Source organism: Phyllopteryx taeniolatus, chromosome 5 (genome assembly GCF_024500385.1).
Source record: "Phyllopteryx taeniolatus isolate TA_2022b chromosome 5, UOR_Ptae_1.2, whole genome shotgun sequence".
Taxonomy (NCBI): Eukaryota; Metazoa; Chordata; class Actinopteri; order Syngnathiformes; family Syngnathidae; genus Phyllopteryx; species Phyllopteryx taeniolatus.
In genome coordinates, this window is record NC_084506.1 from 26648443 (window position 1) to 26676094 (window position 27652).

The 27652-nt window shown below is 41.2% G+C and overlaps 3 protein-coding genes and 4 non-coding genes across 20 annotated transcripts in view; 6 read left to right on the forward strand and 1 right to left on the reverse strand.

The window, feature by feature from the left end:
• cnot1 (CCR4-NOT transcription complex, subunit 1) overlaps window positions 1-4533 on the forward strand; it is a 53587-nt gene extending 49054 nt beyond the window's left edge. For all 11 annotated transcript variants that reach the window (XM_061774270.1, XM_061774266.1, XM_061774273.1 and 8 more), the window contains 5 exons: window positions 988-1137; window positions 1205-1385; window positions 1461-1593; window positions 1808-1942; window positions 3625-4533. In XM_061774270.1, the coding sequence (XP_061630254.1) occupies window positions 988-1137; window positions 1205-1385; window positions 1461-1593; window positions 1808-1942; window positions 3625-3703 (678 nt within the window). In that variant the 3' untranslated portion in view covers window positions 3704-4533. The remainder of the gene's footprint in view (window positions 1-987; window positions 1138-1204; window positions 1386-1460; window positions 1594-1807; window positions 1943-3624) is intronic.
• Window positions 4534-7102: 2569 nt separating this feature from the next.
• On the reverse strand, window positions 7103-16974 carry setd6 (SET domain containing 6, protein lysine methyltransferase). 2 transcript variants are annotated; one of them, XM_061774283.1, is made up of 9 exons: window positions 16477-16974; window positions 15142-15213; window positions 14614-14758; window positions 12539-12680; window positions 12023-12217; window positions 10305-10452; window positions 9508-9688; window positions 8036-8154; window positions 7103-7460 (listed from the first exon to the last, which is right to left on the reverse strand). In XM_061774283.1, the coding sequence occupies exons 1-9, from the start codon at window positions 16501-16503 to the stop codon at window positions 7146-7148; spliced, it is 1344 nt and encodes a 447-aa protein (XP_061630267.1). In that variant the 5' UTR covers window positions 16504-16974; the 3' UTR covers window positions 7103-7145. The 2 variants fall into 2 exon arrangements, with proteins under 2 accessions (XP_061630267.1, XP_061630268.1); XM_061774284.1 differs by lacking the exon at window positions 16477-16974 and adding an exon at window positions 15990-16167.
• trnap-agg (transfer RNA proline (anticodon AGG)) lies at window positions 12337-12408 on the forward strand. The gene has a single exon. It is a non-coding gene; the product is annotated as a tRNA-Pro (tRNA).
• trnap-ugg (transfer RNA proline (anticodon UGG)) lies at window positions 16875-16946 on the forward strand. Its single transcript has one exon. It is a non-coding gene; the product is annotated as a tRNA-Pro (tRNA).
• Window positions 16975-17167: 193 nt separating the features above from the next.
• On the forward strand, window positions 17168-17239 carry trnap-agg (transfer RNA proline (anticodon AGG)). Its single transcript has one exon. It is a non-coding gene; the product is annotated as a tRNA-Pro (tRNA).
• Window positions 17240-18774: 1535 nt separating this feature from the next.
• Window positions 18775-27652, forward strand: part of polr3b (polymerase (RNA) III (DNA directed) polypeptide B) — a 46279-nt gene continuing 37401 nt past the window's right edge. Inside the window, exons 1-9 of one of the 3 annotated variants that reach the window (XM_061774285.1) lie at window positions 18775-18965; window positions 19996-20028; window positions 21031-21087; window positions 21358-21422; window positions 21848-21923; window positions 22830-22930; window positions 23788-23879; window positions 23987-24104; window positions 26540-26648. In XM_061774285.1, the coding sequence (XP_061630269.1) occupies window positions 18894-18965; window positions 19996-20028; window positions 21031-21087; window positions 21358-21422; window positions 21848-21923; window positions 22830-22930; window positions 23788-23879; window positions 23987-24104; window positions 26540-26648 (723 nt within the window). In that variant the 5' untranslated portion in view covers window positions 18775-18893. Of the gene's footprint in view, window positions 18966-19995; window positions 20029-21030; window positions 21146-21357; window positions 21423-21847; window positions 21924-22829; window positions 22931-23787; window positions 23880-23986; window positions 24105-26539; window positions 26649-27652 lie in introns of those variants that run through there. The other 2 variants (XM_061774286.1, XM_061774287.1) reach the window with 2 other exon arrangements.
• On the forward strand, window positions 22518-22589 carry trnap-agg (transfer RNA proline (anticodon AGG)). The gene has a single exon. It is a non-coding gene; the product is annotated as a tRNA-Pro (tRNA).

The window sequence follows — 27652 nt, forward strand, 5'->3', positions numbered from 1 at the left end:
CTCGTATTTCACCGCCACCTAGAGGTTATGAAAAAGGTGCAGCCTACACTTTCATTCCAATATGACGGGTACATATGACTGCATATATGTATATATAGTTGTGCTCATAAGTTTAGATTCCCAGGCAGAATTGGTGGGTTTTTTTTTTTTTTTTTTTTTTTTTTTTTTTTTTTAAATAATTGATGACTGATACTCTGGTCTGATGAGACCAAGAGAACTTTTTGGCCTTAATTCTAAGCGGTGTGTGTGGAGCTCTTCACAGCTCTCGCAATGTTTCTGTCATCAACTGCTGTTGATACCCTTGGCCGACCTGTTCGATGTCTGTTGTTCAGTACACCAGTAGTTTTTCTTTTTCAGGACATGCCAAATTGATGTATTGGCTATGTCTAATGTTTGTGCAATATCTCTTCTCTCAGATTCAAAATAGTTTGCTTTTCTCCCATAGATGGCTCGCTGGTCTTCGTTTGCATAACAGCAAATGTAGTTTTCACAGGTGAAACCCAAAGCCAAAAACAAGCAATCAATCTAAAAGGCAACACCTGAGCAACTAGAAACACCCGTCAGTCACATGTTCCAATACTTTTGCTCACTTGAAAAGTGGGTGGCTTCAATCAAAAGGTGCTCTGTCCTGAGTTAACAAATCTAGATGTAAATACCATGAAATAAAAGCTGGAATTCTGAACTTTTCTCATTCATCTTTTCATCTGAAACTCAAATGTCTTCAGTATATAACAAAAACAAAGGAATTGACCTTGCCGTTCCAATGCATTTGGAGGGGACTGTACATATAAAGAGACAGGTCCAGAGATGCACATTCTCATGCACAGAGACACACTAAGACACACATGCACAAACGTGCACACACACTTGTATACGGAGACTCACGCACAATCTGAGTGATATAACTTTTCCCTGGTTAAAATGAGAAGAGTGATTTGTTGTCCAAACGTGTTTGTATTTGCTGAATGTTTGCGATGTCACATGTAGGTGGACATGCTGAGTGAGATCAACATCGCTCCTCGCATCCTCACCAACTTCACAGCTGTCATGCCTTCCCAGTTCAAGAAGGATTTGGACTCCTATCTCAAAACACGTTCTCCGGTCACTTTCCTCTCAGAGCTGCGCAGCAATCTACAAGTAAAGTCTATTTCATTTTTATGTAAAGTGTGCGCTATTGGAAATCTAAATGGTTTGTTTCTGTCAGGTTTCAAATGAGCCAGGAAACCGCTACAATATCCAGCTGATCAACGCCTTAGTGTTGTATGTGGGCACGCAGGCCATCGCGCACATCCACAACAAGGGCAGCACGCCCTCCATGAGCACCATCACCCACTCTGCACACATGGACATCTTCCAGAACCTGGCTGTGGATCTGGACACAGAGGGTAACTTGGCTAGCTACACATTGATGACTGGGTAATGATAAAGATGACACTGAACATGTATGTGGTTCTTTTCAGGACGTTACCTGTTCTTGAACGCCATCGCCAATCAGCTGCGCTACCCGAACAGCCACACGCATTATTTCAGCTGCACCATGCTCTATCTGTTTGCTGAGGCAAACACAGAGGCCATCCAGGAGCAGATCACCAGGTTGGTTTATGTACTCGTGTGTAAGCACGATAATCATGATTAATTGCATTTCAATGAGGAAAATTTATTTATCAGAGTAAAATGTTCAGTTTGGTGATAGAACGATTTAAACTCTTAAGTCTTAGGACTACTCTGTGTGATAATGGCAAAAATAGTGACGTGATATATTCATCCGTTTGAGCTCTGGCTTCGATTAACGCCTCCTATCTCCCAGGGTCCTGTTGGAGAGGCTGATCGTGAACCGGCCTCACCCATGGGGTCTCCTCATCACCTTCATCGAGCTCATCAAGAATCCGGCCTTCAAGTTCTGGAGCCATGACTTCGTGCACTGTGCCCCCGAGATTGAAAAGTAGGATTAGCTCACTGTAGTAGCACTTTTTTTCTTAATCTACAATCATCCTATCGTTTTTTTCTTGCTTAAATAAAGGCTGAGGCGGTACCCATTCTGAACATTCGTGCCCCCCACTGGCTCAAACAAACACTTTTGCAGTATTTAATTTAATTGTATGGGATCCTGAGGCAATCCCAGGCCATTTGACCCCACTGCTGTTTATGTTAGCGCCTCCAACCAGTGATCCCATCGAGGAGACGGGGAGAATAACAGTCGAGCGAGAAGTGCTTGCAGAAATTAGACAATCTTTCCTTCAGTGAGGGCAACTAAAGATGTCTTGTCATTGTGTCACAAATCAACTGTCTCAAAGCTAAATTATTACTAACACACTTTGTTTCAAGTGGGATTAAAATAATCACTGTTACTCTTCAAAACTTTTCAGATGCAGAGATGATCGTAAGTGGTCTTCTCCTGCAAAACACCCACCTCTCACAGCACATATTTGAAGTGACTTGTAAGCCTGTATGTGTTGTGTTATGTTGAATGCAAAAAACTGTTACCCATCAAAACATTTTAATTTCCTTTTTGTGGCCAAGTACATTTGACAAAATGACCGCCCTTAGTAATGGTTGGTTAGGCGTGCCAGTCATTTTAGTATTCAGTACTGCCCAAATAGAACAGGCACTGCAAAATATGTAAATTCAAACTAAATAATAAAAGAATGACAAAAACAGAAGATTAGCTGTTTAATTACGTTTTCGATCCAGCTTGATACTTGCCCATTTTCATACTTCACTGATGAGGAGCTAAAAGATGCAAAGGATACATCAGTGGTCCCTCGATTTTAGCTAGCCTGTGGAACCGCCTTGTTCCTCTCACCTCAATGTGCATTTCTGACAATTGAGATGCTCCTATACTGTATATGCCGGCGTGAGAGCAACTTCCGGCTTGCTTTCGAAGCATTGAGTGGCTAGGACATTGCAATTAAGAGAAATGAGATCAACCTTTCAAGTGTTCTGGGCTTCCCCAATGTACAGAAACTTCTGTTGAAAAAGATCAAATTAGAAGTATTGAAACATTTACGTCTTTTTTACATCGTGTTGTCATCTTTGGAGGTTGAAAAAAGTAACAACCCTATTCTGATAAACAGTACAGAGTATGAAGTACATTTTTTTTCCTGAATTTCCCCAATGGGATTAGTGAAGTATTTGTCTACTGTGTCTAGGTTCAGTGGTGTCTCGACTTATGAGTGCCCGAACATTTTCGAGTTAAGAGCTGTCGCTTGTTGGAAATGTTTTTTTTTTTGCTTTTGCTTTATGAGCCAAATTTTTATTCGAAAGCTGCTGCTCAAATGAAGTAAAAAAATAAAAAAGACTGAGCAATTAAAGTACTGTAAGAAGCGCCACAGTCGCCGATGAACTTTCAGCCGTTTATTGAACCGAGCAAGCAGTCAAGCACACAGATGGAAAATGAGATCACTCCCAAAGAGCAGACGCTCATATGCAATTACCAGCCAAAGTGACTGACTCCAGCTCCTGATGTCACTCACTGGAGCGCACACATTGACACAAATGCAAGTGTGTGAATGAGTTTTGAGAATAAGTACAGCTACAGTACATTAACAAGGTATTTGTACTTGGTTACTTCCCAGCACTGCTTGTTGGCTTCAATGTGTGAAAATGTCCACCTCTCCTCGTCAGGTTGTTCCAGTCAGTGGCTCAGTGCTGCATGGGCCAGAAGCAGGCCCAGCAGGTGATGGAAGGAACCGGTGCCAGCTAGCCTGGCTCTCATTCAGCTTGTAGCCCTCGGGAGAGACGACGCGCGCACACACACAAACACCTCCCCCTTCACTGTTGGCAGCACTGGATAAACTGGCAACCACAGTCTTTAAGAAATGTGGATTTAAGGACTACTTCTCCAGGTTTTTAAGATTTACATTTTCTTTTGTTGATCCCTTTTGGAGCAAAGTCTAGAAGGAAACAATGGATGTGAGGAATGCTGTTTAAATACTGTTTTGATGCTTTGATGTAAATAATGGGGGGGAAAGGGAGATTCGATAAGAGTGGGGAATGTCGAAAAAATTGTACACTGACATGTAAAAAAAAAAAAAAAAAAAAAAAATCTGAACATATTTCACTCTTACCAAAGTTTTTGGTTTGCTTCCCTCAAATCTTTTTTGCCCCTCACTTTGTTTGCTCTCAGAAGCTGAAAGCTAAAAATGATTGAAGATATTTTTTATTTTATTTTTTTTCTCCCTCTGTGTCCTTAAGTGGACCCGAAGATGTAGTTTAGTCTCCAGGGGGGCTGTCGTGTTTGTGGTGTGTCGGGTGGAGATGGTTTACTGATGGGTGGTGCTGACACATCTCTCTCCCTGGCACTTGTAAAATTGTTCAAAGTTAAAATGGTTGACCTTGTATCTTGACAATTTGTACAAAGATTCAAATTGAAGAACAACAGAAGGACCAATACAACGCATTTTGTAACATTTTGAATGTTTTGTAAATGTATTGGTCCATGTGTATTTTGTAGTCCTTTCTAGTTTGCCTTTAGTTCTTGCTACTTAATTGCAGTCTGCGTACATACAATTAATAAAGCATTCAAACTGCAAATCATGATTGCAGGTCTTCTTTATTAGTCATAGATTTCAGGTATAAATACAAGTGTTCCCCGGGTATATCATTGTCCGCACCGCTGCTATATTGGTTATAGTTTATAAAACACGTAAAATCAGTTGTGTGTGTGTGTATGTACTTATGTGCCAATTCAGAAGTTATCTCAAGGCACTTTACACATTTAGCAGGTTAAGAACCACACGTCACACATTGAAACCCAACTGAACCCCAAATGAGCATGCACAGCAACAGACAAAGAAATTCTAAGAAAGAAACCGCCAACAGAACCCAAGATTTGTGGGGCAACCATCTGTCTCGGCTGGCTGTTTTGAGATGGAGTCAGTTGAGGGTCAGAGGTTAGATGGAGAAAACCGGGTTGAGGGGACGAGAGAACAATGCACACAACAATAGTAGTAGTCCCATGATGACAGCAACAACAATTTACTCGTCCACGCCCAAGACCACCATCCTCATGGATAAATGTGAAGGTGCAATGGTGCCGCTGCCGGTCTCTAGAAGCAGGGAGCAACAACCACGGGGAGAGAAGAGATGAAAGAGAAGCAGCTTAGTTACATACTACATGGATGGTGGTGAGACAACAGTACACCTAACAATGGTGGTATACAGAGCAGGTTGATATAAGCAAATTGAGAAAAAAGAGTTAAGGATAGTGAAGGGAAGCTCAGAGGATCAAGGCAGATTCCTTGGCAGTCGAGGCTTGTTGCAACATAAAAGATTATTTTTCTTAATCTTCCAGCTGTGGAAAATAGTTTCAGCAAAGCTAATAGGTCAGCATATGATTACGTGTGCCTGCGAGTACGTGGCAAATGATTGACACCGTTGTGGTCACGCCTCCTGTCTCAGGTTGTTCTTCCATGGGTGTGGTTGGTTTTTGAAGAAAAAAAAAACCGACCCAAACCAACCCCAAGACATTGCTGAAAATTCACTTTAACGGCTTGTGTACATACAAACTGCCTGCCCATGAAGTGTTAAATTAAATCTCTTACCTGCCTAATTCTGAAAACGTGTCTATGAGCGAGCCATTCAGCACTTTCGTGCCACTGATTTGTAACAGTGGGGCTCATTACATATGAATGACCCCAACTCCGTTTTTCAACCTATGACTTGGAAGCTAAACTGCTTGAAGATCCAGAGCGACTTTCAAGCCACGGCCAGGGTATGGCCCCCAGACTATATTGTGTGAAACAGAGGTACTACCATGCCGAAACACCCAAATCCCCCACGCCACAGGTCTGACACCCCTCCTTCACTCCAAACCCAAAAGGTAAGCAGAGCAGCATTGAGTGTTAAAGGATGCACAGAAGTAGCGCTAGCTTCTACAACCCCAATTCCAATGAAGTTGGGATGTTAAAACAAATAAAAACAGAATACAATGATTTGCAAATCATGTTCAACCTATATTTAATTGAATACACTACAAAGACAAGATATTTAATGTTCACATTGATAAACTTTGTTTTTAGCAAATAATCATTAACTTAGAATTTTATGGCTGCAACACGTTCCAAAAAAGCTGGGACAGGGTCATGTTTACCACTGGGTTACATCACCTTTTCTTTTAACATTTAATAAATGTTTGGGAACTGAGGACACTAACTGTAGTAACTTTGCTTGTAAATGACTGAGCAATTCAGGGAAGCTCCTTTTATACCCAATCATGGCACCTACCTGTTCCCAATTAGCCTGTTCACCTGTGGGATGTTCCAAAGAGGTGTTTGATGAGCATTCCTAAACTTTCTCAGTCTTTTTTGCCACCTGTCCTAGCTTTTTTGGAACGAGTTGCAGCCATAAAATTCTAAGATAATGATTATTTGCTAAAAACAATAAAGCTTATCAGTTTGAACATTAAATATCTTGTCTTTGTAGTGTATTCAATTAAATATAGGTTGAACATGATTTGCAAATCATTGTATTCTGTTTTTATTTATGTTTAACACAATGTCCCAACTTCATTGAAATTGGGGTTGTAATAAGTACCACGTTTGATTGCTTGGTGAAGTTGACCCGGTGGTAGTGGGATGCATTTGTGTTTGGTAATGTGTTCATGCACCACATACACTTGAAGTGCTGCCACCAAGAGTGAAAATGTTTTTATTGTCGTCACGGGCTATTTTCCTATATTCAAAAGCAGTGTTAATGTTAAAACGTTGCATAATGTTACAGTGACTTACATTAATATTAAATACACGTCAGGAAGAAAACCTTTGCTTAGTTTTGATGAACACTCTGGCCTGCTATACTACTGTATTTTAATGGTAACCATTGTGGTAGTACATGGAGAGCTAAGTATGTTTTGTTGTGGTACTTGGTGTAAAACGTTTGAGAAGAACTGGTGTACTGTATGAAGTGCTGGCTACGCAAGTGAAAATGCTCTTATTGTGTCGCTCACTTTTTTCATCAAAACACCAGGGTTCCACTCTTTGTCGTGATGGTAACGAAATCCAAACTCACCATTGGCCAAAGCAGTATATGAAGCGGTGTCCTGTCACATGTGACAGGACTGGCTTCTTAACACAGACTAATTGAAACACAAGAAAGCTCCATGTACATTGCAATGAAATGTTTATTAATGGATGTGGAGAAAAAGTTCATGTCTTTGTGAGCTCCATGACTTTGTCCAGGATGCTCTTCTGTCCACATCGGACCTGCAACGCGTTCCTTTGCCTGCTGCTCAGTGCCTTTAGCGAGGCCTGGTCCTCCATCACGGCCCGGTCTCTGTCCACGTCGGGGTAGCCGCTCACGGTCAGACGTGCCGCTTCCTGCAGGAGCCGCTTCCACTTGCTGTTTAATCCTGTGAGCCCGTCGTTGGAGAACCCCCGAGAAATCTCCTCGTCGTCGTCGTCCTCCCATCCGTCGTCGTTGTCTTTCAACTCCAAGAATTCCTCCCTGGACATGCACAGCACCTGAAAACACCCGCACCACACATCAATGCGTACTCAAAACATATTAGGTCAGAATTCATAATTACCTCACAGACACTACTGAAAAGTATTCGCTCACAACAGTATAGTCTTTCAGTATACACTGAAAGACTCTCACACACTACTGATTTTTTTTTTACTCACACAACTAAAACACTTTTGCACATTACTGAAAGGCTCTCTCACACACGACTGAAATGCTTACACGCGTAAAAAACTCACCACTAATACGCAGAGTAAAGAAATTTCTCGCAATTTTTCGTGCTCGCTGATAGACATTCAACTGTTTTCCTTCACATACACTACTAAAACGCTTTCACATAATCTACAAATATTTTTCACTCACACAGTATTGAAAAGAGCTTCAGACAATAATAAAACAGTGACATGCACAACAGAATTTATTTTCTCGCTCACAAACACGCAACAGGATTTTTTTGCGCTCCTCAATGACACAAGCATTTTTCTGTTCTCTGATTGGTTGGTCAGACCAAAACTTGGAACCGTCACATACGATTTAGGCAATAAATGAGCTGTAAATGTAGCTTGTGTATCACCTTGAGCACTGAGTGTAGCTCCGTTTCGGTGAGGCAGCTGTTTTTGCCAAAGACAAATGCACCTTTCTCCCGTAGCATCTCCCACATCTCCTCCAACAGCTGCTGATCCCCATCGGGCTCTGTAAAGCAAAGAGATTCTTCTCCAATGCACCTGCTCCCCCGCGAAATCGTGGTTCATTGTTCACTTCACACCACCTCTATAGCGCTGATTTTTAAACTACCATTTTTTATTTCATGGGTGTTTACAGTATACATTCAGTGGGTACGGAAAGTATTGAGACCCCCCCTTAAATTTTTCACTCTTTGTTATAGTGCAGCCATTTGCTAAAATCATTTAAGTTCTTTTTTTCCCCCGTTAATGTACACACAGCAGTCCATATTGACAGAAAAAAACTAAATTGTTGAAGTTTTTGCAGATTTATTAAAAAAGAAAAACTGAAATATCACACAGCCATAAGTATTCAGACCCTTAGCTGTGACACTCATATTTAACTCGGGCGCTGTCTATTTCTTCTGATCATCGTTGAGATGGTTCAAGACCTTCATTGGAGTCCAGCTGTGTTTGATTATTCTGATTGGACTTTATTTGGAAGGCCACACACCTGTCTATATAAAACCTTACAGCTCACAGTGCATGTCAGAGCAAATGAGAATCATGAGGTCAAAGGAACTGCCTGAAGAGCTCAGATACAGATTTGTGGTAAGGCACAGATCTAACCAAGATTACAAAAAGAATTCTGCTGCACTTAAGGTTCCTAAGAGCACAGTGGCCTCCATAATCATGAAATGGAAGACCAGAACCCTTCCTAGAACTGGCCATCTGTGAAAGAATTTATCATGTTTAAAGCATATTCACATGTTGTAGAAATTCGCCCACGCAGATTTGTGGATGAGGCAAAGATGCTGTCTGGTTCACACTTCTTCAAGCTATGCTGACTATTAAAAAACTGTTAAAATAACAGGAAACGATCTAAACATTTTTCCGGTGCACCTGCACATCTCGGTAAAGTTCCACTGTGTTGCATGCTGCTTTGCTTGAAATAAATAGCGGACGAGGGCAGCAGTTCGTTGTCAGTCTTGGTGAGCACACTCAGCCAGTGAGTTGCTCTGCTGTCCCTCGCAATCTTGGTTGGTCTGAGTTCATTTCGATACAGTCCTCAGGCTTGCCTCAGTTGTTTTAATAAATCTGCAAAAATTCCAACAATTCTGTTTTTTTCCTGTCAATATGGGGTGCTGTGTGTACATTAATGAGGGAAAAAAATGAAACATTATTTTAGCAAATGGTTGCAATATAACAAAGAGTGGAAAATTTAAGGGGGTCTGAATATTTTCTGTACCCACTGTACATACAGGTAAGTCTGAATTTAGTGTTGTAGTGTAGAACCACGTTGGTTCTAGAACGTATCCCCCAAGATTAATGGGGGTTTACTGATTACTATATTCACTCTTGGAATGATAATAATGAGATGAACCTCTTGTGGCCGCTTTGTGCAGGTTGGCAACGGGGATGTCAGCAGTGTCGTCGGCGTTGTCGGTATGCAGCTGGGTGAAGCCGTACATGTGCAGCAGCTGCCAGTTGGCCATCTGCCCGTAGGTGTTGAACACTTCCTCACCTTTTTTGATGGGGCGCACGCATACCATCTTCAAAGTGTCCTGAGGGGGGGGGGGGGGAAAAAACAGAAAAGAGCAGCAGAGTGGCATTGATTTTTGTTGGATGCACAAATTATCATTAGCTAACAGAATTTGCTTCTTTTAAGCAGCAATTATTTTAATTTTTGGCTATGTTGTCCATTTAGGGGTAGGCAAAACAAAAAGCATGCGCCACACCGCTACACTAATGGACTAATTGCTTGGTGAAGAAATGCTGCCTCCGCAAGTAATAAATGGAGCGCCCGCAAAGATTCAATTGCATTAAGTGTATGTAGGGCGGAGATACGGTTAAGTTTGTCAGTGGTGACTTAGCACAAGATTAGCAGAGCCGCAGACTGTTGTTGGATTCAGAGTTTGGCGGTACATACTTGATTGCTCAGTGGGGATGGTGGAAATTTGTGTTTTGCGATGATATACACTGCACTGTGGATTTCGGTATTTGACAAAAACCAGATCACAGACATGATATTAAAACACTTGGGAACTGTTTTAAATTGTGAAAAAAATGTACAGTATATCGAAGCTCATTCACTGCCAGCCCCCCCAGTTAAAATGGATACTGTATTTGACTTCTATAGCCGTCAATGGCAGTGAATAAGAAACCAAAGTGTGTCTTTACTGCTGTGAACTCCAGATTGGCATTGTGCTTGGACACGTGGTTGAGCATGTCAGCCATGGGAACCATCATAGGTGGATTGGGGGCCTTCTCCTCTGTCTCGTCATCTTCATCATCATCATCATCATCCCCTTCTTGTGGCTCTTGGAAACTACACAGGTAGGGAATACAGTGGTACCTTGATTAAGTTATGATTTCAAACCGCTGTTCCGTCCATGACCAAGCTCGTAACTTGGTTCCAGCCAGCCGAACACACTGTATTGTATAAAAACACAATAAAACGAAAATAAACTATAATAAAAAAACAATGGAGAGAAATAAACTGCTTTTACAGGTGCTGAGGAATACAGTGGTACCTTGAGATACAAGTGACTTCTCTTCCGGGTTTATCGAGATATGAGCTGTTGTTTGGCTAATTTGTTGCTTTGACTTGCGAGCAAAAATTTTAGACATGAGTGTGTATGGTGGCAGTGAACTCAACTCAATTCACAACAAGCTGCAATTTGTCAGATAGTGAACATTTCTTAAAAAAAGAGACTTCAAGCTGTTTATTGTCATTCCCAGTTGAGGTTTACTGTCAAACTACATAAAACAAAGACAACTGTGTGTTAAAAAAGAACCACATAGCTTTGCCTTAGTGAAGTCCGTTAGCTGCATGCTAACAAGCAATGTGAAATACCATAGACAGACAAACAAATAGTATCTGTGTCGCTGAGCCCTTTAATGAACGGATACTTGAACACAAAAGGTGGAGCAACACATGTAGACAGTAATATAACAATGCTCACAGGCATATATTCTTTAACCTCTGTGAAGAACAATTAATATTACTGCGGCTTATTGAGAAGCTGCAACCGTTTCCATGTATAGCCTTATGTCTGTATTATACTGCCCCCACTTGGCCATTGCACCCACATCAGACGAAGCAGCAAAACTTTCATTGAACCGAAGCAAAAAAATTGCCATATACTTAACTCTTTACGTTCTATTTAATTATGTTATTACTGTACGTTTATATAAACTACAATATTATAGCGTGCTATTTTTCTTATTAAGAAGCATGTTACAAAAATGCTGTTTTTGCTGGGGAGGCTGCAACATATTAATGGTATTTCCATTCATTTTAAAAAAGAAAGATGATTTGAGATAAGTGTTTTGAGTTAGGAGCGTCGTCATGGAATGAATTAAACTTGTAGAAAAGGGCACCACTGTAATTTAAAAGGTTTTTCAAAATTTGTTTTTTTAAAAAATATATATTTAGTGACTATCCATACATTCCTGCACTGGATGCAACGGTGCTCTAAAATAACGTAGCGCAAATTACGTATTTTACCTACGAACGGGCAAGCCCATATATGGACAGCGCTCCGGTCGACTGAGCCATAGAAAAAGGAGAAAGCATGCGGCGTTGGAAGGAGGAGGAGGAAGCCGGACAAGCATTTAGCCTCCATCATATCGAACCGACGAAGGCTTTGTTGTAATGCTGAATTCCAGCGTTAGGGGGCGGCAGAAATCAAGGCTTGTAGCTTTAAGTGTGTTTTGATGAGCTTAAATGTGTTTAATGTGTTTGGGTGGGTTAAACTATTGGTTGGGTCTGGAACGTATCCCCCGCTATAAATGGGGGTTCACTGTATAAATTAACAGAATATGAAGAAAGGGTAGAATTTAATTTTCAAAATAAGCATTCAAGCATAAAAACCTTTCAAGTGTGTTTGACCAACCTGTAGGCCATGACAAAAGCCACCATCTCCGTGTACAGCTCCAGCGTGTGCGTCTGGGAGTTCCAGATGTCAGGATGCTTGGCAACAAAGGGCAGGACCACGTCTCTGTATTCCCTCTGGATGTTAGCCAGGTCTTTGTCCACCGCCTCCGGGATACCGGTTCCCCTCAGCAGTTTGTCTCGCTCCTTTTTGGACCTAAATGGACCATCAGCAGTGTCGAGTTTTGACCACCAGGGGGTGCTGTTTAACCCTTACGACCCTTGCCACATCACCAACTTTGGGGTTTGACTATAGTTGAACAGGAACAAAAATGTGGCTCGTTGGTCTAGGGGTATGATTCTCGCTTAGGGTGCGAGAGGTCCCGGGTTCAAATCCCGGACGAGCCCTACTTTTGACTTTTCTGACACACCTCATGTGTTTGTCGGTCTCTCTCAAAAGCATGGAAACGAGACATTCTGTCCAACTGCTTAATTTAGGAATGTCTTCATACAGTTATCTTGTGTTTTTTTTTCTCACCAGAACATGGGATGGTCTAACATCTTGAAGTCGGTCCATAATGACAGGTATGGTTTCCATCGTGAGTGCGCTGTAGTGTATTCGTACAGCAGAGCCAGCAGGAGGGGCACCCAGCCTGATGAGCTCTCCAAGGAGACTTTCTCTGAGGGGGGAAACGGTGGATTAAAAAAGGGGGCCAGCCTGAGCAGGGTGATCTGATCACAGTGAACCCTCGTTTCTCACCGGGGATATGTTCCAGACCGACCCCGAATACGTGAAAGTCCGTTACATAGAGACCAAATAAAAATGTTTTTAGCCCTCCCCCACACACACTTAAAAACATTCAAACGCATGGAAACACACTTTTTAAAGACATTGTATTTGAGCAAAAAATAAAAAATGGCAACCATTAACTGCACGCATGTTCCTACCTCACCTATGGTCAAGAGCTGAACAAGATTGCAGATACAAGAAGCCAATATGAGTTTCCGCCGCGTGGTGTCCGGGCTCTCCCTTAGCGATAGGATGAGAAGTCATCTGGGAGGGGCTCAAACTCAAGCCACTGCTCTTCCGCATTGAGAGGAGCCAGATGTGGTGGCTCGGGCATCTGATTAGGATGTTCCATGGAAAATACTTGATGACTATGCATGCATGGGCTGCGGGGGTGGCATGTGAAGTCTGTGAGAGCTGTGGCCAACAACAGCTTTTACATGAGTGCGCTTATTGTGTTTTACTGGTCTCCCATTTAGGTCCCGTTTGAGTTTGTGCTGGAAGATTTACCCCAAAGGGTAGGGTTAGGTTAAGGGTGAGGTAATTTATTTCATTCATCCATCCATCCATTTTCAACACCGCTTATCCTGGTTAGGGTCGCAGGGCACCGGAGCCTATCCAAGCTGACTTCGGGCGAAAGGCGGACTACACCCTGAACTCGTTGCCAGTCAGTCGCAGGCCACATATAGACACAGACAACCATTCCTACTCACATTCACACCGTCACTGAGAGGGAACTAAACCCACGCTGCCCACACCAAAGTCAGGCGAGTGTACCACTACACCATCAGTGACGGATTTCATTAAAAAAACAAAACAAAAAATCTAAATTAATCCAGCGTAAATATTTAGTTCTTCAGCTATTATATCAAGACTGCATTGTGGTGGTGTAGTTCTAAAGGGACAGACTGGGACCCAAACCTCCATCATTACGTTTGAGGAAGGCATTTTCCAACAGATATGTATAAAATGTTTGGTTGGGATGTCTTTGCGTAACTTTGCATAATGGATAGAGCCTGCTAGAAGACAACAGCATACAATCCATTTCACCGTAAAAAGAGCACCTTTGTGCCATTAATCTGAGTTACAGAAAAGTCAAGCTGAAGCAATCACAGCCTTCTTTGTTAGATAACAGGGAAATAGACCCAAGCCTAAAAGATTCTAAGTCAAACATCAACAGTCACCCAAAAAAAACGAACAAACTCAATGGTAGCCTAAGCTCATTTACAAATTATTCCTGTATGCTAACCTTGAGACATCTACCCTTGTTGGTATCTCCTGAATTTATTAGCCGACTAGTCCCTCAATGATCATGTTAACTATGTCCGAGTTTCCACCACATCTATTTTTTAAATCATCTTACCTGATGAAATGTAAATTGTTGCTGCTGTTCCAAGCAGTTTACCTCACTTAACATCTTCTTTTCAATTGACATTTCATATGTTCAAACTATGGCAGTAGGGAAGAAATATTATCATTCAAGCCATTTACCCTGTTTTCTCAATCTCAATCATACAGTGGAAGGGTTTGTTTACTAGTGCTGCCATCGGTGATCGCTTCAGCTTTTTCCATCCGGAAGAACGCGTCACGTCATGATGAAATTTCAATGTGCTTAAGACTATTTTAACAAATTTTGCTCTCACCAAATTGCAGATTTTCACCTATTATTTGGTCTGAAATATACTCCCAGCGATTAATGAGGGTTCGCTGTATTGTAAAAAACCATTATAAAAACAATCGCTTAAAAATCTGCGATATAGCGAAGGCTTGAACGATGAACCGCAGTATAACGGGACGGGGGAATTATTGTATGTTGCCGTATTTACCTCCTTCCAGCAGTGCTGAGACGTGTGTCGTCCCCTGGTGAAGAAGAGCTGATCTTGGGATGGTGAACAACACCGTGCCTTCCTCGATGTCGTCCTGAGCTAACATCCCATAGTCGGCCACCGTGCCTTCTTTGCTTAAACGTACCTGCGTAGGCAATTGAAATGATCCAACAGTGATTCCCAACCACTATGCCGTGAGAGATCACTGACACAGGTGTGCCATGGGAAATGATGCCATGGCACTTCATTGGTCTGAAAATTATTTATTTCCTACAAATAATGTATCTTTGTTCAACTATCTGTGCCAGTGATGTATGGTTACAGGCACAATAATTCATTACTCTTCCCCACAATTGCAGAAGGTACATAATTAACCTGTGTATCCACTTTTTGTGTTATTTTTCTTTGGTGGTGTACCAGGGAAGTTTTTATCCATCCATAATGTAAAATATAATTTGCCTCAATAAACATTGGGAAACATTGATTCAACAGACACAAGAGAGGATGTTGCTCTGGAGACCAGCGTACCTTTGTGCTGAGCACTAGACCAACACTGTCGCACCACCGGAGGAAGTTCTGCAGGGGAGCGTCGTCGTCTACCTGCACAGTTTGAAGAGGAACATAGCTACACAAATCGTTGTTGTAAACCCCTTAACTGACATATAGCATAGATTTGGAGTCACTCTGCAGCTCACTGAAAAGATATGAGATAGAAAGGGATAGATAGCTGAGGCAAGGGAGGCCTGCAGTTGTTTAGAAGTTTCCTGAGTTCCTTTGTGGCCTCCTGGATTAGTCATTGCTGTTCTCTTCAGGTAATCTTTGTAGGCCGGCCACTACTGGGAAGGTTCACCACTGTTCCATGTTTTCTCCACGTGACAATAAAGGCTCTCCCTATGGTTTGATGGAATCCTAAAGCTTTAGAAATGGCTTTCGTAACCCTTTTCAGACTAATAGATGTCAATTACTTCATTACTCGACTGCAGTGAAATTTCTTTGGATCGTGTCATTTTGTTGCAGCTTTTTTACAACTTTTGTCTGACTTGCTTTTGTCAGGACAGTTTCTGTTTAACTGATTTCTTGATTGAACAGGTCTGGAGGTAATCAGGCTTGGGTGTGATCAGTGGAAATTAACCAAAAATTGTGATTAGCCACAATTAATTCATGGTTTAACAAGGGGTGTAATTACTTTTTCACACACGGCCAGGTAACTTTGAATATTTTTTTCCTTAATAAATGAAATCACCATTTAAATACAGTATTTTAAGCTCACTTCGGTTATAGCAGTGTGAGATTTACATTTTTTTGGAAGATTTTAAAGAGGGCCAATCCTTTTTCACGGCACTGTACATGCATAAAATAGACATAAAAATACTTACGGAAAGGGGCACTTTTTGTTCTTTCAACTACAATACAATCACAATGTTCAATTGAACATTTCGGTACCCTCGGCGATGTGTTTTTGGTTGGCTCAATATTTTTTTGTTTGTGTCGATTAGGTGTTAATAAAGCTTTGTGGACTAAAAGTCAATTCAATTTTGTTTGTAACCCATTGGGTGACAATTAAAGGTTTATGAAAACACACACGCAATGGAAGCTAGCTTACGACGTGGCTAGCTAAATATAAAGTAAAATACGGACTGTATTTTACCTTATATTTAGCTAATCCACGTGAATTACTATTATTTAAAATATATTGCCTAATATATATCAACCCTACGATGGCATAATAGACTAAGAATAATAATGCTATTAATTGTTAATGAGCTATTATCGCCATAGCACGTGTTAACCACATTGTTATTTACTCGTACATTCATTCGTCGCACCGCCACATTGCATTTTCTTAAGCGAACGAAAGCAAACCTTGGGTCGCTTGGCTCCTGATGACATTTTCTGGTTGTAATGAATCCTGTTAAGCGGTGAAGTGGATTTTAAACAGCTTCCCGGTCCAAGCACGGTGGGAAAGTAAAAACACACCCGTAAAGCAGACGAGCAGGCAGCCCGTTAACACACCTTAGCGCGATATAGTTCCCCATAAAAAGTTGTTTGAGACAAAATTCACATTTTGTTTTTAGTACATTACTGCTCAATGCCCAAAATATTTGTTGTTAAACATTGAAGCGTTTAGAAAGTGTCACATTTGAAGACCTCGGTCTTCTTGTACGCAAGAATACGACCCTGAATCAAGGCTAGCAGGCTACCACCGCTACCCATATGCTTCAGTTCAGGCAGTTCAGATACATCTGCGCATCCACAAGTGCGGCTCGTTGGTCTAGGGGCATGATTCTCGCTTTGGGTGCGAGAGGTCCCGGGTTCAAATCCCGGACGAGCCCAACTTTTCTTCAATTTCGCTATTATATTTTCCATAATGCCATTTAACGACCCAATTCCTCAACTAACAATAAATGCACCCCAAAATGTCAGCACCGGAAATCTGTGTTCCTCAAATGTAATGTCTACCTTTGACCCCCAGGGGGCGCCGTTTTACGATTTCAATTTTTGCCACATCACCAAGTTTATGAGTTTAGAAGTAGATATTTTTGATAGGAAACATGGCTCGTTGGTCTAGGGGTATGATTCTCGCTTAGGGTGCGAGAGGTCCCGGGTTCAAATCCCGGACGAGCCCGGTTTTTAACTTACGTGGGAGAAGAATACACATTTAAAGTGCATGTGATGGTTAGAGCCATTCAAGACTCTAGTTAACCTAAAATAAATTCTACATGTATGTACTCAGATAATGTATCTATATCCTCACATTTGCATTTTAGTTGGGTGTCTGGGCCACAAGTACAGAATGTGTGTGTGTGTGTGTCCTTGTGTGTGCGTGCATGTGTGTAAAACAAAGACAACTGTGTAATTAAAAAAAAGCACATAGCTTTGCCTTAGTGAAGTCTGTTAGGTTAATGCTAACAATGCGAAATACCATAGACAGACTGGTGGGGCGGTGGGGAGGCGGTTAGCTAAGTGGGTTGGCGTTGGGCCCCTTTGGCCGATTTTGGGGTGCCTCGGTGGGGCCGGTGGACCACCCTGGGTCCCTTCGGTGTGGGTGGTGTCCCGTCCACTGGGCCGCTCTCGGGTTGGTTGGCTCATGTACCCGATCCCGCCTCTTGGGTGGGTGAGGTGGGCTCCTCAGCCCCCACGGTGCAGGTAGAGCAATTACAGGACACTTCTGACGGTTATTGTGCATGCGAGACAGTGTCAATTCAATTGCATGGGTCCGAGGTTACTTGCTTCTGGGACTTATTCGCTTGGTGTGGGACATTCGCTCATTGTGATAAATTACTCTATAACTATGCGAACCTCCTGGGTATCCCTTCACTTGCACTCTGTTTCTATAGATGTTTCGAATTTACATAGCCACTCCCACCACACTTCAGTCGTACAGTCGGGTCCACGACCTCTGTCCTGCATGCTTCCCCTCCGGTCCTTGTCCTGTCCAGTCCTGTCCTATATTGTCCTGTCCTTCCTTCACAGGGTGTAGCACTACGGCCCCATACGACACTCACATTTAATGTGTCATTGTACTTGGCTTATCATGATTTACTTTCCCCATCTTCCTTACAGCAAGTGTCCTCTCTTTTGTTGTCTTCTCTTTCTATATTATTTAGTTATCTTTTTACTGTCTCTCCCTTTTGTTTTTTCGGTCACTCCCTTTAAACTTTCTTCTGTCCGACTGAAATTTTCTGTAAAAATCCAGAATACAAAGAACCACAGTGGCATCTTAAAAACACCACTGTATCACAGTAAAACTGTTCCGGCATAAAAGGGATACAGATCCTCCTTTCTGCTTGACCTAACAGCTTTTTGTTATATTTTTGACAGATAAAAGTCTTAAATTATTAACAGAATGTGACATAACAATAAATTATTTTCAGATAGTTCATAATGTATTTTTTTTACTTATAGCTAGACATCCAGTTTTTTTTTGGTTTTTGCGAGCCACAAGGAGGACTTACAGTGAAACACAATGACCCCCACCAAAGTAAAGAGAATAATGTTGGCTTGTATTCTATTTTTTTCCCGGATTAAAGTAATGTTATTAAGTTAAATGTGAAATGACAGTGTGTTATTTTTAAAATATTTTTTTTAATCTTTTCTCGCAGTGGACTTTACCGATGGCGGAAACATTTATTTGTTCCCTACCAATACGGAAGCCTTTAAGTGAAACACGCGGTCGGAGGCATGTTGTAGCGACTTCCGACAGCAAATCAACACTAAAGAAATAACGGAAGAGTTTTACGTTAATATTTAAAACATAATTTAAAAGACTTAAAGTCAGAATGGAAGTGGTCGGAGGCGAGTTTTGTAACATGTCCCAACAGGAACTGGCGGCTCCTGTCAACACTGTCGAGGTAAGTCGAAACACGCCGACATGTTGACACCACGAGTTCGTGTCAAATATGCAGAGATAGGACCAAGTCACGTGCAGGTCAAGTCAACCTGAAAGTCCAAAATCATTTTGTCTTGGGTAAGTTAAGTCCAGTCACAGGTTCTCGCATCTCAAATGAACCCAAGTTTTGTGATAAGTCAACTCCCATGTTGTCTTGTCTGTAGTATATGATCTTCATAATGAGACCAGCGAGAATGAGGTCAAATAGTGACCTTATATCGCACCTGTATTCATGCATAGTACCCAAAGATAACACCAAATAATCATCATGTCCTTCTATAGCTGCGTGTCAATCAAAATTCGTTTTAAACTCTATAAACATCTTCACTCCCAAAAAACAACACTAAAACATGTCAGTGTGCACTTTTACAAGTTTTTACATTTGCAAAATATGAGATTTGAAAGGGTCCTGTTTGGGAGCCGTGCATGATGTGGGCTCATCATGGTTCCAACGTCGTTTTTATTCATTTTGTTTTGTAAAACCATATTCATACTATAATGTTTTTAACTTGCATTTACTTAATGTTAACAGCCAATTTGTTCCATGCGCTGCTTTTAACCGAAAGGTACACATTTTAATGTCATACTCATCCCAAGTATTGTTTTATTCCACTTACATTTTTAACTGATATTTACCCCATTTAAATCCATCACTGCCTTGTTTACACAATTGTTAACGCACTAACATTTGACTGAGTTTAAGCTCAGTCAGAAGTTAGGTAGCTGCTCATGAATTTACAACTATTTAGTGGGTTGAATGGGTCTTTAATTGATGAACAAAGTTTGATAGTGTACTCTGGTTGTCTAATATATCTATATTTTATTACTTTTCCGTGTTACATGACACTTGTAGTTTTTATAGCCAAAAGTAATAACTCGTATGTAACGCCGCACCCTAACAAAGCTGTCTGTCTGATTTTGAAATATTAGAGGGTGTGCTTCTCCGTATACAATTTGTTTCATATGGCCTTTATGTCTGTTAAATTCAACAGGAAAAATGGAAACTGTTGCCTGCCTTCTTGAAGGTAAAACACACACACACACACCTGTGTCCTTACAGTCATGCTCACCATTGTTGGCAGTCATGAAGTTTAAGTACTAAATGTGGAATAACTACTGAAAATGAATCAAGTGAAAGAAAGTTTCTATAGAGAACTTGTTTGATACAAAAGAGCAAATGATAAACAATATTTTATGGACAGATGGAAAAAAAAAGAGCTTTTTAGCAATGCACACAGATGGAGCAATGGAGTTTTTAAGGAAAAGATCACCCTGCCAACAGTCAAGATGATCCATAATGCCGTGGGGCTGCTTTGATTCATCTGGTACTGGACGCATTGACTGTATAACAGGTATCATGAAATGGAAAAACTATCAAGAGATTTTAGAGCGAAATGTCTTAGAATGTGTAAGAAAACTTGGTTTAAGGTGAAGATCGTGGCTCCTTCAGCAAGACAAAGACCCAAAACACACATCCAAATGCACGCAGGAATTGTTGAAAGGAAAAAATGGACTGTTTTAAAATGAGTCCTGATCTCAATCCAATTGAAAATCCCCTGGGGGAGCTGAAATCTGCCATTGGGGAAAAGAACCCTGCAGATGTTCAAGAGCTTGAACAAATAGCTAAGGAAGAGTGGGAGAAAATCAAACCTGAGAAGTGCAAAAAGCTTCTAGATGGATACAAGAAAGGTTTGGAGGCTCTCATCACTGCCAAAGCGTGCAACCAAATACTGAGGGATGCCAGTATTTCTGCACATGCTGTTTTCAGTTTTTTCTTTGAAATTACTATATCTAATTTGAAAAAAATGATCTTTGTTAAATTACTTTGGACCTACAATTAATATCCTGATGATATGTTTGGTACATTTTAATGTATTTCTCAAGATATTCTACAGGTTGTGCAAAAAATGAAGGTATGCCAATAATGGTGAGCATGACTGGATGCTCATCAAACTGCATCAAGCAATTTCTTGAAATCAATGAAGTGGGACACTTAAAACATCTGACTTTCTCAATGTGTTTTTAAGGTGAAAGGCTTAGTGAAGCAGCACATTGACTCGTTCAACTATTTCATCAATGTAGAGGTAAAACCCGAGTACCTGAGACAGACAGAGAGAGGGATGGAGACAAAGCGAGACAAGGGTCAATCTGTCCGTGTGTGTGTGTGTGTGTGTGTGTGTGTGCGTCTCCATTCGTTAGAGAGGGCAGTATGACACTGTGTGTATGTGTGTCCGTCCATAAGTGACTGCCCTGAGTGTGTTGGTCCCTGTGTGTATCTCTGTCTGTGCATGTTTGTGTGTGTGTGTGTGTGTTACTTAGCCTTTAATTTAAAATCTTAACATCCCACTCCACAGATCAAGAAAATAATGAGCGCTAATGAGAAGATAACAAGTGATGCGGACCCGATGTGGTACATCAAGTAAGTGACGTGATCCTGGATAAGTTGCACACAAAGGATGACAAGGTTCAAGGCAGGTTTCTCTTTGTCTCCATAAGGAGAAAATAGTCTTGGAGCAAGGGACAGCTGCATACATGAATATAAACAATCATGCATCAACATATCAACATCACATAAACATAAAATCACCACAGACACATTATTAGTGCAACACGCCTTGTCATCATCAATCCAGCCATCCATCCATACCTTCATCCTATTAGTTTTTTTTTTTTTAGATCGTCTGACTTACACCAAATACCGTGAGTTTGTATTTTTTTCTGGTCCTTTCTACATTCATTTGCCAGCTCAGCTCCAAATCAGTTTGCACTCCCAGATATTTATAGTTAATGACCTGTTCAATCTTTGAACGCTCTGCTCCTTTTAACGTCCTTTTATTCTTGCAGGTACCTCAATATCTACATTGGCATGCCTGATGTGGAAGAGAGCTTCAATGTCACCCGGCCGGTCTCCCCTCATGAGGTGAACCAACTACCTTGTGACAATTCATACACAATCTACAAACATTGTATATTTTGTGATTTCATTAATTTAAAAGGCAATTAATTGTCATGTTTAATAATTATATGTTACATTTCCTTTCAATACTCGTAATAAAAAAAAATCCCAATGCATGGAAACACCTACAGTAAGTATAAAGGAATTCTAGGGCCACCCTGAAAAGAAAAATAAATTACACTGCGAGATAATAAAACCTTTATTCTTGTAATATAATCACTTTAATCTAGAAAATATGCATATTATCAAAATATTATGACTTGCATCTTGAACATCTACAACTTTTTTTCTGGAAAATAGGCTCTTAAAAATATACTATTCAAACGTGTCTGACTATCTCAAATATATGACTTGTTTTTCAACTTTAATCTCGTATTTTTTTTGTTCAGTCCTAATACTCTTTTGGACAAATGCATGTTAACTCCTCAGGGCTCTGTAAACATATACATGTAACCTGCATTTAAAGGTGTGATCGATAGGGGCACTGTTGCAACAAGTCAGTTGCAAACCTGCCACGTTACCACTTTTTGTAAGCTCCAGTAGTGTCTGCATATAGGTGGCTCGTTGGTCTAGGGGTATGATTCTCGCTTAGGGTGCGAGAGGTCCCGGGTTCAAATCCCGGACGAGCCCTGCTTTTGACATTTCCAACACACCTCGTGTTTAAGTCGGTCTCTCTCAGAAGCATGGGAAAGAGGCATTCTGCTTAACTAATGAATGTCTTCATACAGTTATCTTGTGTGTTCCCCCGGACGAGCCCTCCAACCTTTTGATGTAGTTAGAAGCGTGTACAGATGGAAACAAAAGCGAATTTTATTTGAGAATATTCATTATTTTGATGCGAATGTTCCTCTTTTTTCTTGTTAACTCTAGTGTCGTCTCCGAGACATGACCTACTCTGCACCCATCACTGTGGACATTGAGTACACACGCGGCAGTCAGAGAATTATCCGCAATGCTCTGCCCATTGGAAGGTACCTCGCTCTAACTTTTAGTCAGAGATGTCAAACTTGTTTTCATCATAGGCCACATTGTAGTTATGGTTGTCCTCAGGAGACCAATTGTAATGGTGAAACCAAATACTGTACATGTATAATCACTATGGGGTGTAAAAGTGCCTTTATTGGCACACTAATGTTCTGTGAGATATCATCAGGGGTGCCGCAGTAAATAATCCAAATTCACTTAATTTGTCTGAAAATTATTATTTATTTATTTCAAATATATCATCTTAAATCTTTTTTTTTTTTTTTTTTTTCGGTAAGTGCAGCATCAATAGATGGTTTTCTTTTTATGAAATGAAGTATGGAGACAAGTGCAAAATTAATTATTTGGTTGAACAGTGTGAATTATTATGCTATGAAAACACTAATAATGGCATTTCTTATTGCTTTGGCTCCAAGTAAAGAGCCCGGGAGAGGCTGGTTAAAGACCCTGAAGTTTGGTTTGTACCGTGCTAGTATACATATGGCTAGCCATGACATCTGCTAGCCAGATGTTGAGCTCCACAGTGTTTGTTTATAGGCTAGGATTGTGGCTCGAGCATAAAGCTTTAATATTTCTTGCCCCTTACCTAATATATTCCATGTGGGAGCCCTAATTTACATCATGTTAGACAATTTCCCCTCCATTTAGTTATAATTTTAATGGAACATTTTAGAAAAAACGTGGCAAGCTTTCACTGGGCACATAAAATGACACTGGGCTGGATCAAGCCTGAGGGCCTTGAGTTTGACACCTGTGTTTTAAGGGCTTCATCAGCCTCGCTGTCAGATAAGGCTGGACCTCTTCCAGCCATTTTAACTTTTAAATTGGAATATGTTTTTGTCAGGATGCCCATCATGCTGCGAAGCTCCAACTGTGTCCTCACAGGAAAGACACCATTGGAGTTCTCCAAACTGAACGAATGCCCCCTCGATCCGGGTACTAAAAGTGGCATTTCAAGAGTTTAAACTGCGTGCATTGTCTTCAAACATGCCATTGTTTATCCACAGTGATGCATTTTTTTAAAATCCTTTTTGGCGATGCAGGTGGGTATTTCATTGTAAAAGGTCAAGAGAAAGTCATTCTGATCCAGGAGCAGCTGTCCAAGAACAGGATCATTGTGGACCAGGACAGGAAAGGTGCGGTGGGAGCCTCAGTTACCAGGTAGAGACGACCAGCAGAAAGCATCACCACACAGCAACTTTGTATAAAGATAAAACAAAAACCTCCCCATCGGCCCCACAACGAGCTCATATCCTCCTTAGACCCTTCACATTCCTTTTAGGGTACATTATTATGTGGCAATTTTTACATTAGAATCACAATACTGTCGAACCCCCTTTAAAATATATTGCAGCTATATTATTACTCTTTGATGTTTATCAGATGCAGCGCAATTTTATAAGAGCATCCCAAAATGAAAACAAAAAAAGTTTGGGTCTCAGGATGTTAAATTGGGGCCATGAAGTTCAACTGTTTTTTTTTTTATTCTTCTCATAATTCATCATGGCATACAGTGGGGAAAATAATTATTTAATCCATTAGATCTTTGTTCCCTGAATGTATGTATTAGTTAAAAATGCATGAAAAACACACAATGTAAAATTTAGAAAATGTTTTGCATTTTATTGCATGAAATATGTTGATTCCTTACCACTCATCCAGAATTTGGGCTCCCATAGATTAGCTAGTGACCATCATCCAATTAACAGTCCTCCTGATTTTAACTCATCATGTGTATAAAGCCCCGCCTCTCACCCGAAGATAGCTGGGATAGGCTCCAGCACGCCCGGGACACTAGTGAGGATAAGCGGTACTGAAAATGGATGCATGTGTATAAAGCACACATAATGATGAATAATAATTCATTTAATTGCCTTTCAAGCCACTCCACATCACCATACAAACATACAGTAGTTCAAAGAAATCAAGCAATACAATCAAAATAACAGAACATAAAACACCAATTAAAATGGCAAATGATAAGAAAAATGTTGAAGTGAATAGGCAGTCCGGAATAGGTGTGTCTTGAGTTTGGATTTGAAGAGGGTTAATGAGACTGTGTTCCAAAGGTCAGGTGGTAGTGAGCTCAAAGACGGACAGAGCGTCTGAAGGCTGTGTCCCCAATGGTGGACAGATGGGCAGAAGGGATTGTGAGGTGGATGGAGGATGAAGATCTGAGAGAGCGGGAGGGTATGGCAACATGAAGGAGGTCCAAAAGGTATGGTGGGGTGAGCTTATTGATGGCCTTGGAGGTGCAGCTCAGTATTTTATATTGGATGTGGTATTGGACAGGGTGCCAGTGGAGTTGTTGTAGGGAGGGGGATATTCAATTAATCAGTTTCTTACCTTCCAATCTCTATATTACCACAGGCAAGACATAAGACCTGTCAAGAGATGTCAGGGACAACATTGTAGACCTGCATGAGGCTGCAATGTGTTTCAAAACGCTCCATTTGGAGCTGTGTCCCCAGTCACAAAGAAAACAGTTGGTAAGACACTGAAATCTTACAGTACCCGCTAGGTCCCCCTGCTCAAGAAGGCAAATGCACAGGGCTTCTGTTCAGCACCTCTTCATTGGTAATCAACAGATTTTCTGTTTTTTTTTCCTCAGGCACCTTTGCTGTCATTTTCCAAGTTTCACTGGCATAAATGGATGTAGTAATGTTGTTGAAAAGATGCAACCTTTTTAGAATAGAAATATTTTTTGGTGACCAAATAATGATGAGTCATGTGCTGGAATGGTCCTCTTGCTCAATTTCAGTGAGGCCTTCACGGGAAATAATACCTCCCAAATGGGTGAAATCAAGAAGGAGCATATTAAGGTCATGGATTGACCTAGTCGGTCTACAGACCTCAACCCAGTGGAGCACCCACGGAACGAGCTTAAGCTTGGAGTTTCCAAGGGTCAGCCAAGAAACTTAAAGGATGAAGAGAATTTGTGCAAAAAGGCCAAAATCACTCCTGAGCTGAGCTGAACCTGGTGAAGAAATGGTTTCTCCACCAAGTACTAACTCGTGTTTTGCTTGGGGATCAAATACTTTTTTCACTGAATACAATACACAGCATTTAAAAGCTTTTACAGGATTTTTGACTGATATTCTGTCTATTATCATAATAAACAACTGTGAAAATTAGAGACTTAATTTTTTTGTGAGAACCTTGCAAATTGAACAGGGGATCAAATCATCATCCCCCCCCCCACTGTTAATATGAGGCCCCCTCCACATGCCTAGAGTCAAAACATAAAAGCAGCACAAGGAGACTGTGTTTGTCATGTGATTGTTTCAACACTTCAAGCTGTAATTGCGATGCATTGAGAGAGCCTGTTCAGGCTTCTTGTGTGGATCAACCTAAATGTTGCACAAGCTGACTTGTTCTCACCAAGTCACAGGTTAAATTTCCTCCTGGAGTAGGAGGGACAAAGAAAGAGAGAAGGTGCAGTGGCAAAGCACCCCTTGAGCATCGTACCCAAAGTTGGTCTTCTCTTCCAAACCCATGTTCCCTCTTGTCGTTGCAGCGTTCATGCGACATATCCTTCTTCTTTATCCCTGCTTACTGTGTGACCCTCATTTCTCCCCTCCCCCTCACCTTTCCAGCTCCACTCATGAGAAGAAAAGCAGAACAAACATGATTGTGAAACAAGGACGATTCTACCTGAAGCACAACACGCTGACAGAGGATGCACCCATCGCCATTATATTCAAGGTGCGTACTTTGTGCACTAGGGGGCGCCGCAAGACAGCTTTCCATATCCCACTTGGAGGCTAAAGCACTAACGGACTGCAGTGGCAGGGATGTATTGAGTCGTTTGAGGCCCTCCACATCCGTGTACTGCAAATATTTTTAATATTAAAGTTTAATACCGGCGGCACGGTGGACGACTGGCTAGAGCGTCTGCCTCACAGTTCTGAGGACCAGGATTCAATCCCCGGCCCCGCCTGTGTGGAGTTTGCATGTTCTCCCCGTGCCTGCGTGGGTTTTCTCCGGGCACTCTGGTTTCCTCCCGTATCCCAAAAAAATGCATGCTAGGTTAATTGACAACTCTAAATTGCACGTAGGTATGAATGTGAGTGCGAATGGTTGTTTGTTTGTGTGTGCCCTGCGATTGGCTGGCAACCAGTTCAGGGTGTAGCCCGCCTCCTGCCCGATGATAGCTGGGATAGGCTCCAGCACGCCCGCAACCCTAGTGAGGAGAAGCGGCTCAGAAAATGGATGGATGGATGGAAGTTTAATACCAAGTAAAAAATTCTGCGTAATGAGAAGACGGTGAGCAGAGAGAAGACAGCGAAGTTCTTTGTTGTTGGTTTTGATGTTGACAAAAATACTTAAAAACAAACAACGCATTCTCTTGAAAATGCTGATTTTCAACTGTAAACAGAAAAGTCTTCTCAAGACGCGTTTAAAGTCCAAGTCAATTCGAGTCTCATGAATCTCAAGTCAAGTTGCAGCTTTTATTATAAGTTTCAGCCAAGCATGTCACAATTCATCAAATTGACTTAAGTCTCCCCACCTCTGCGTCACAGAAGATCCTCGGTTTATGATAGAGGTTAGAAAAGTACACTCTCGCACTCTGTGCTTAAGTCAAAAAAAAAAAAAAAACTTCTGGTAAGTGTACTGTACATAGAGACAGTAAAAGTAAAAAAGTGTACATGAGTGCCAAAGTAAAGATAGATTTTTACTGCCACATATATACAATAAGACCTTTGTTG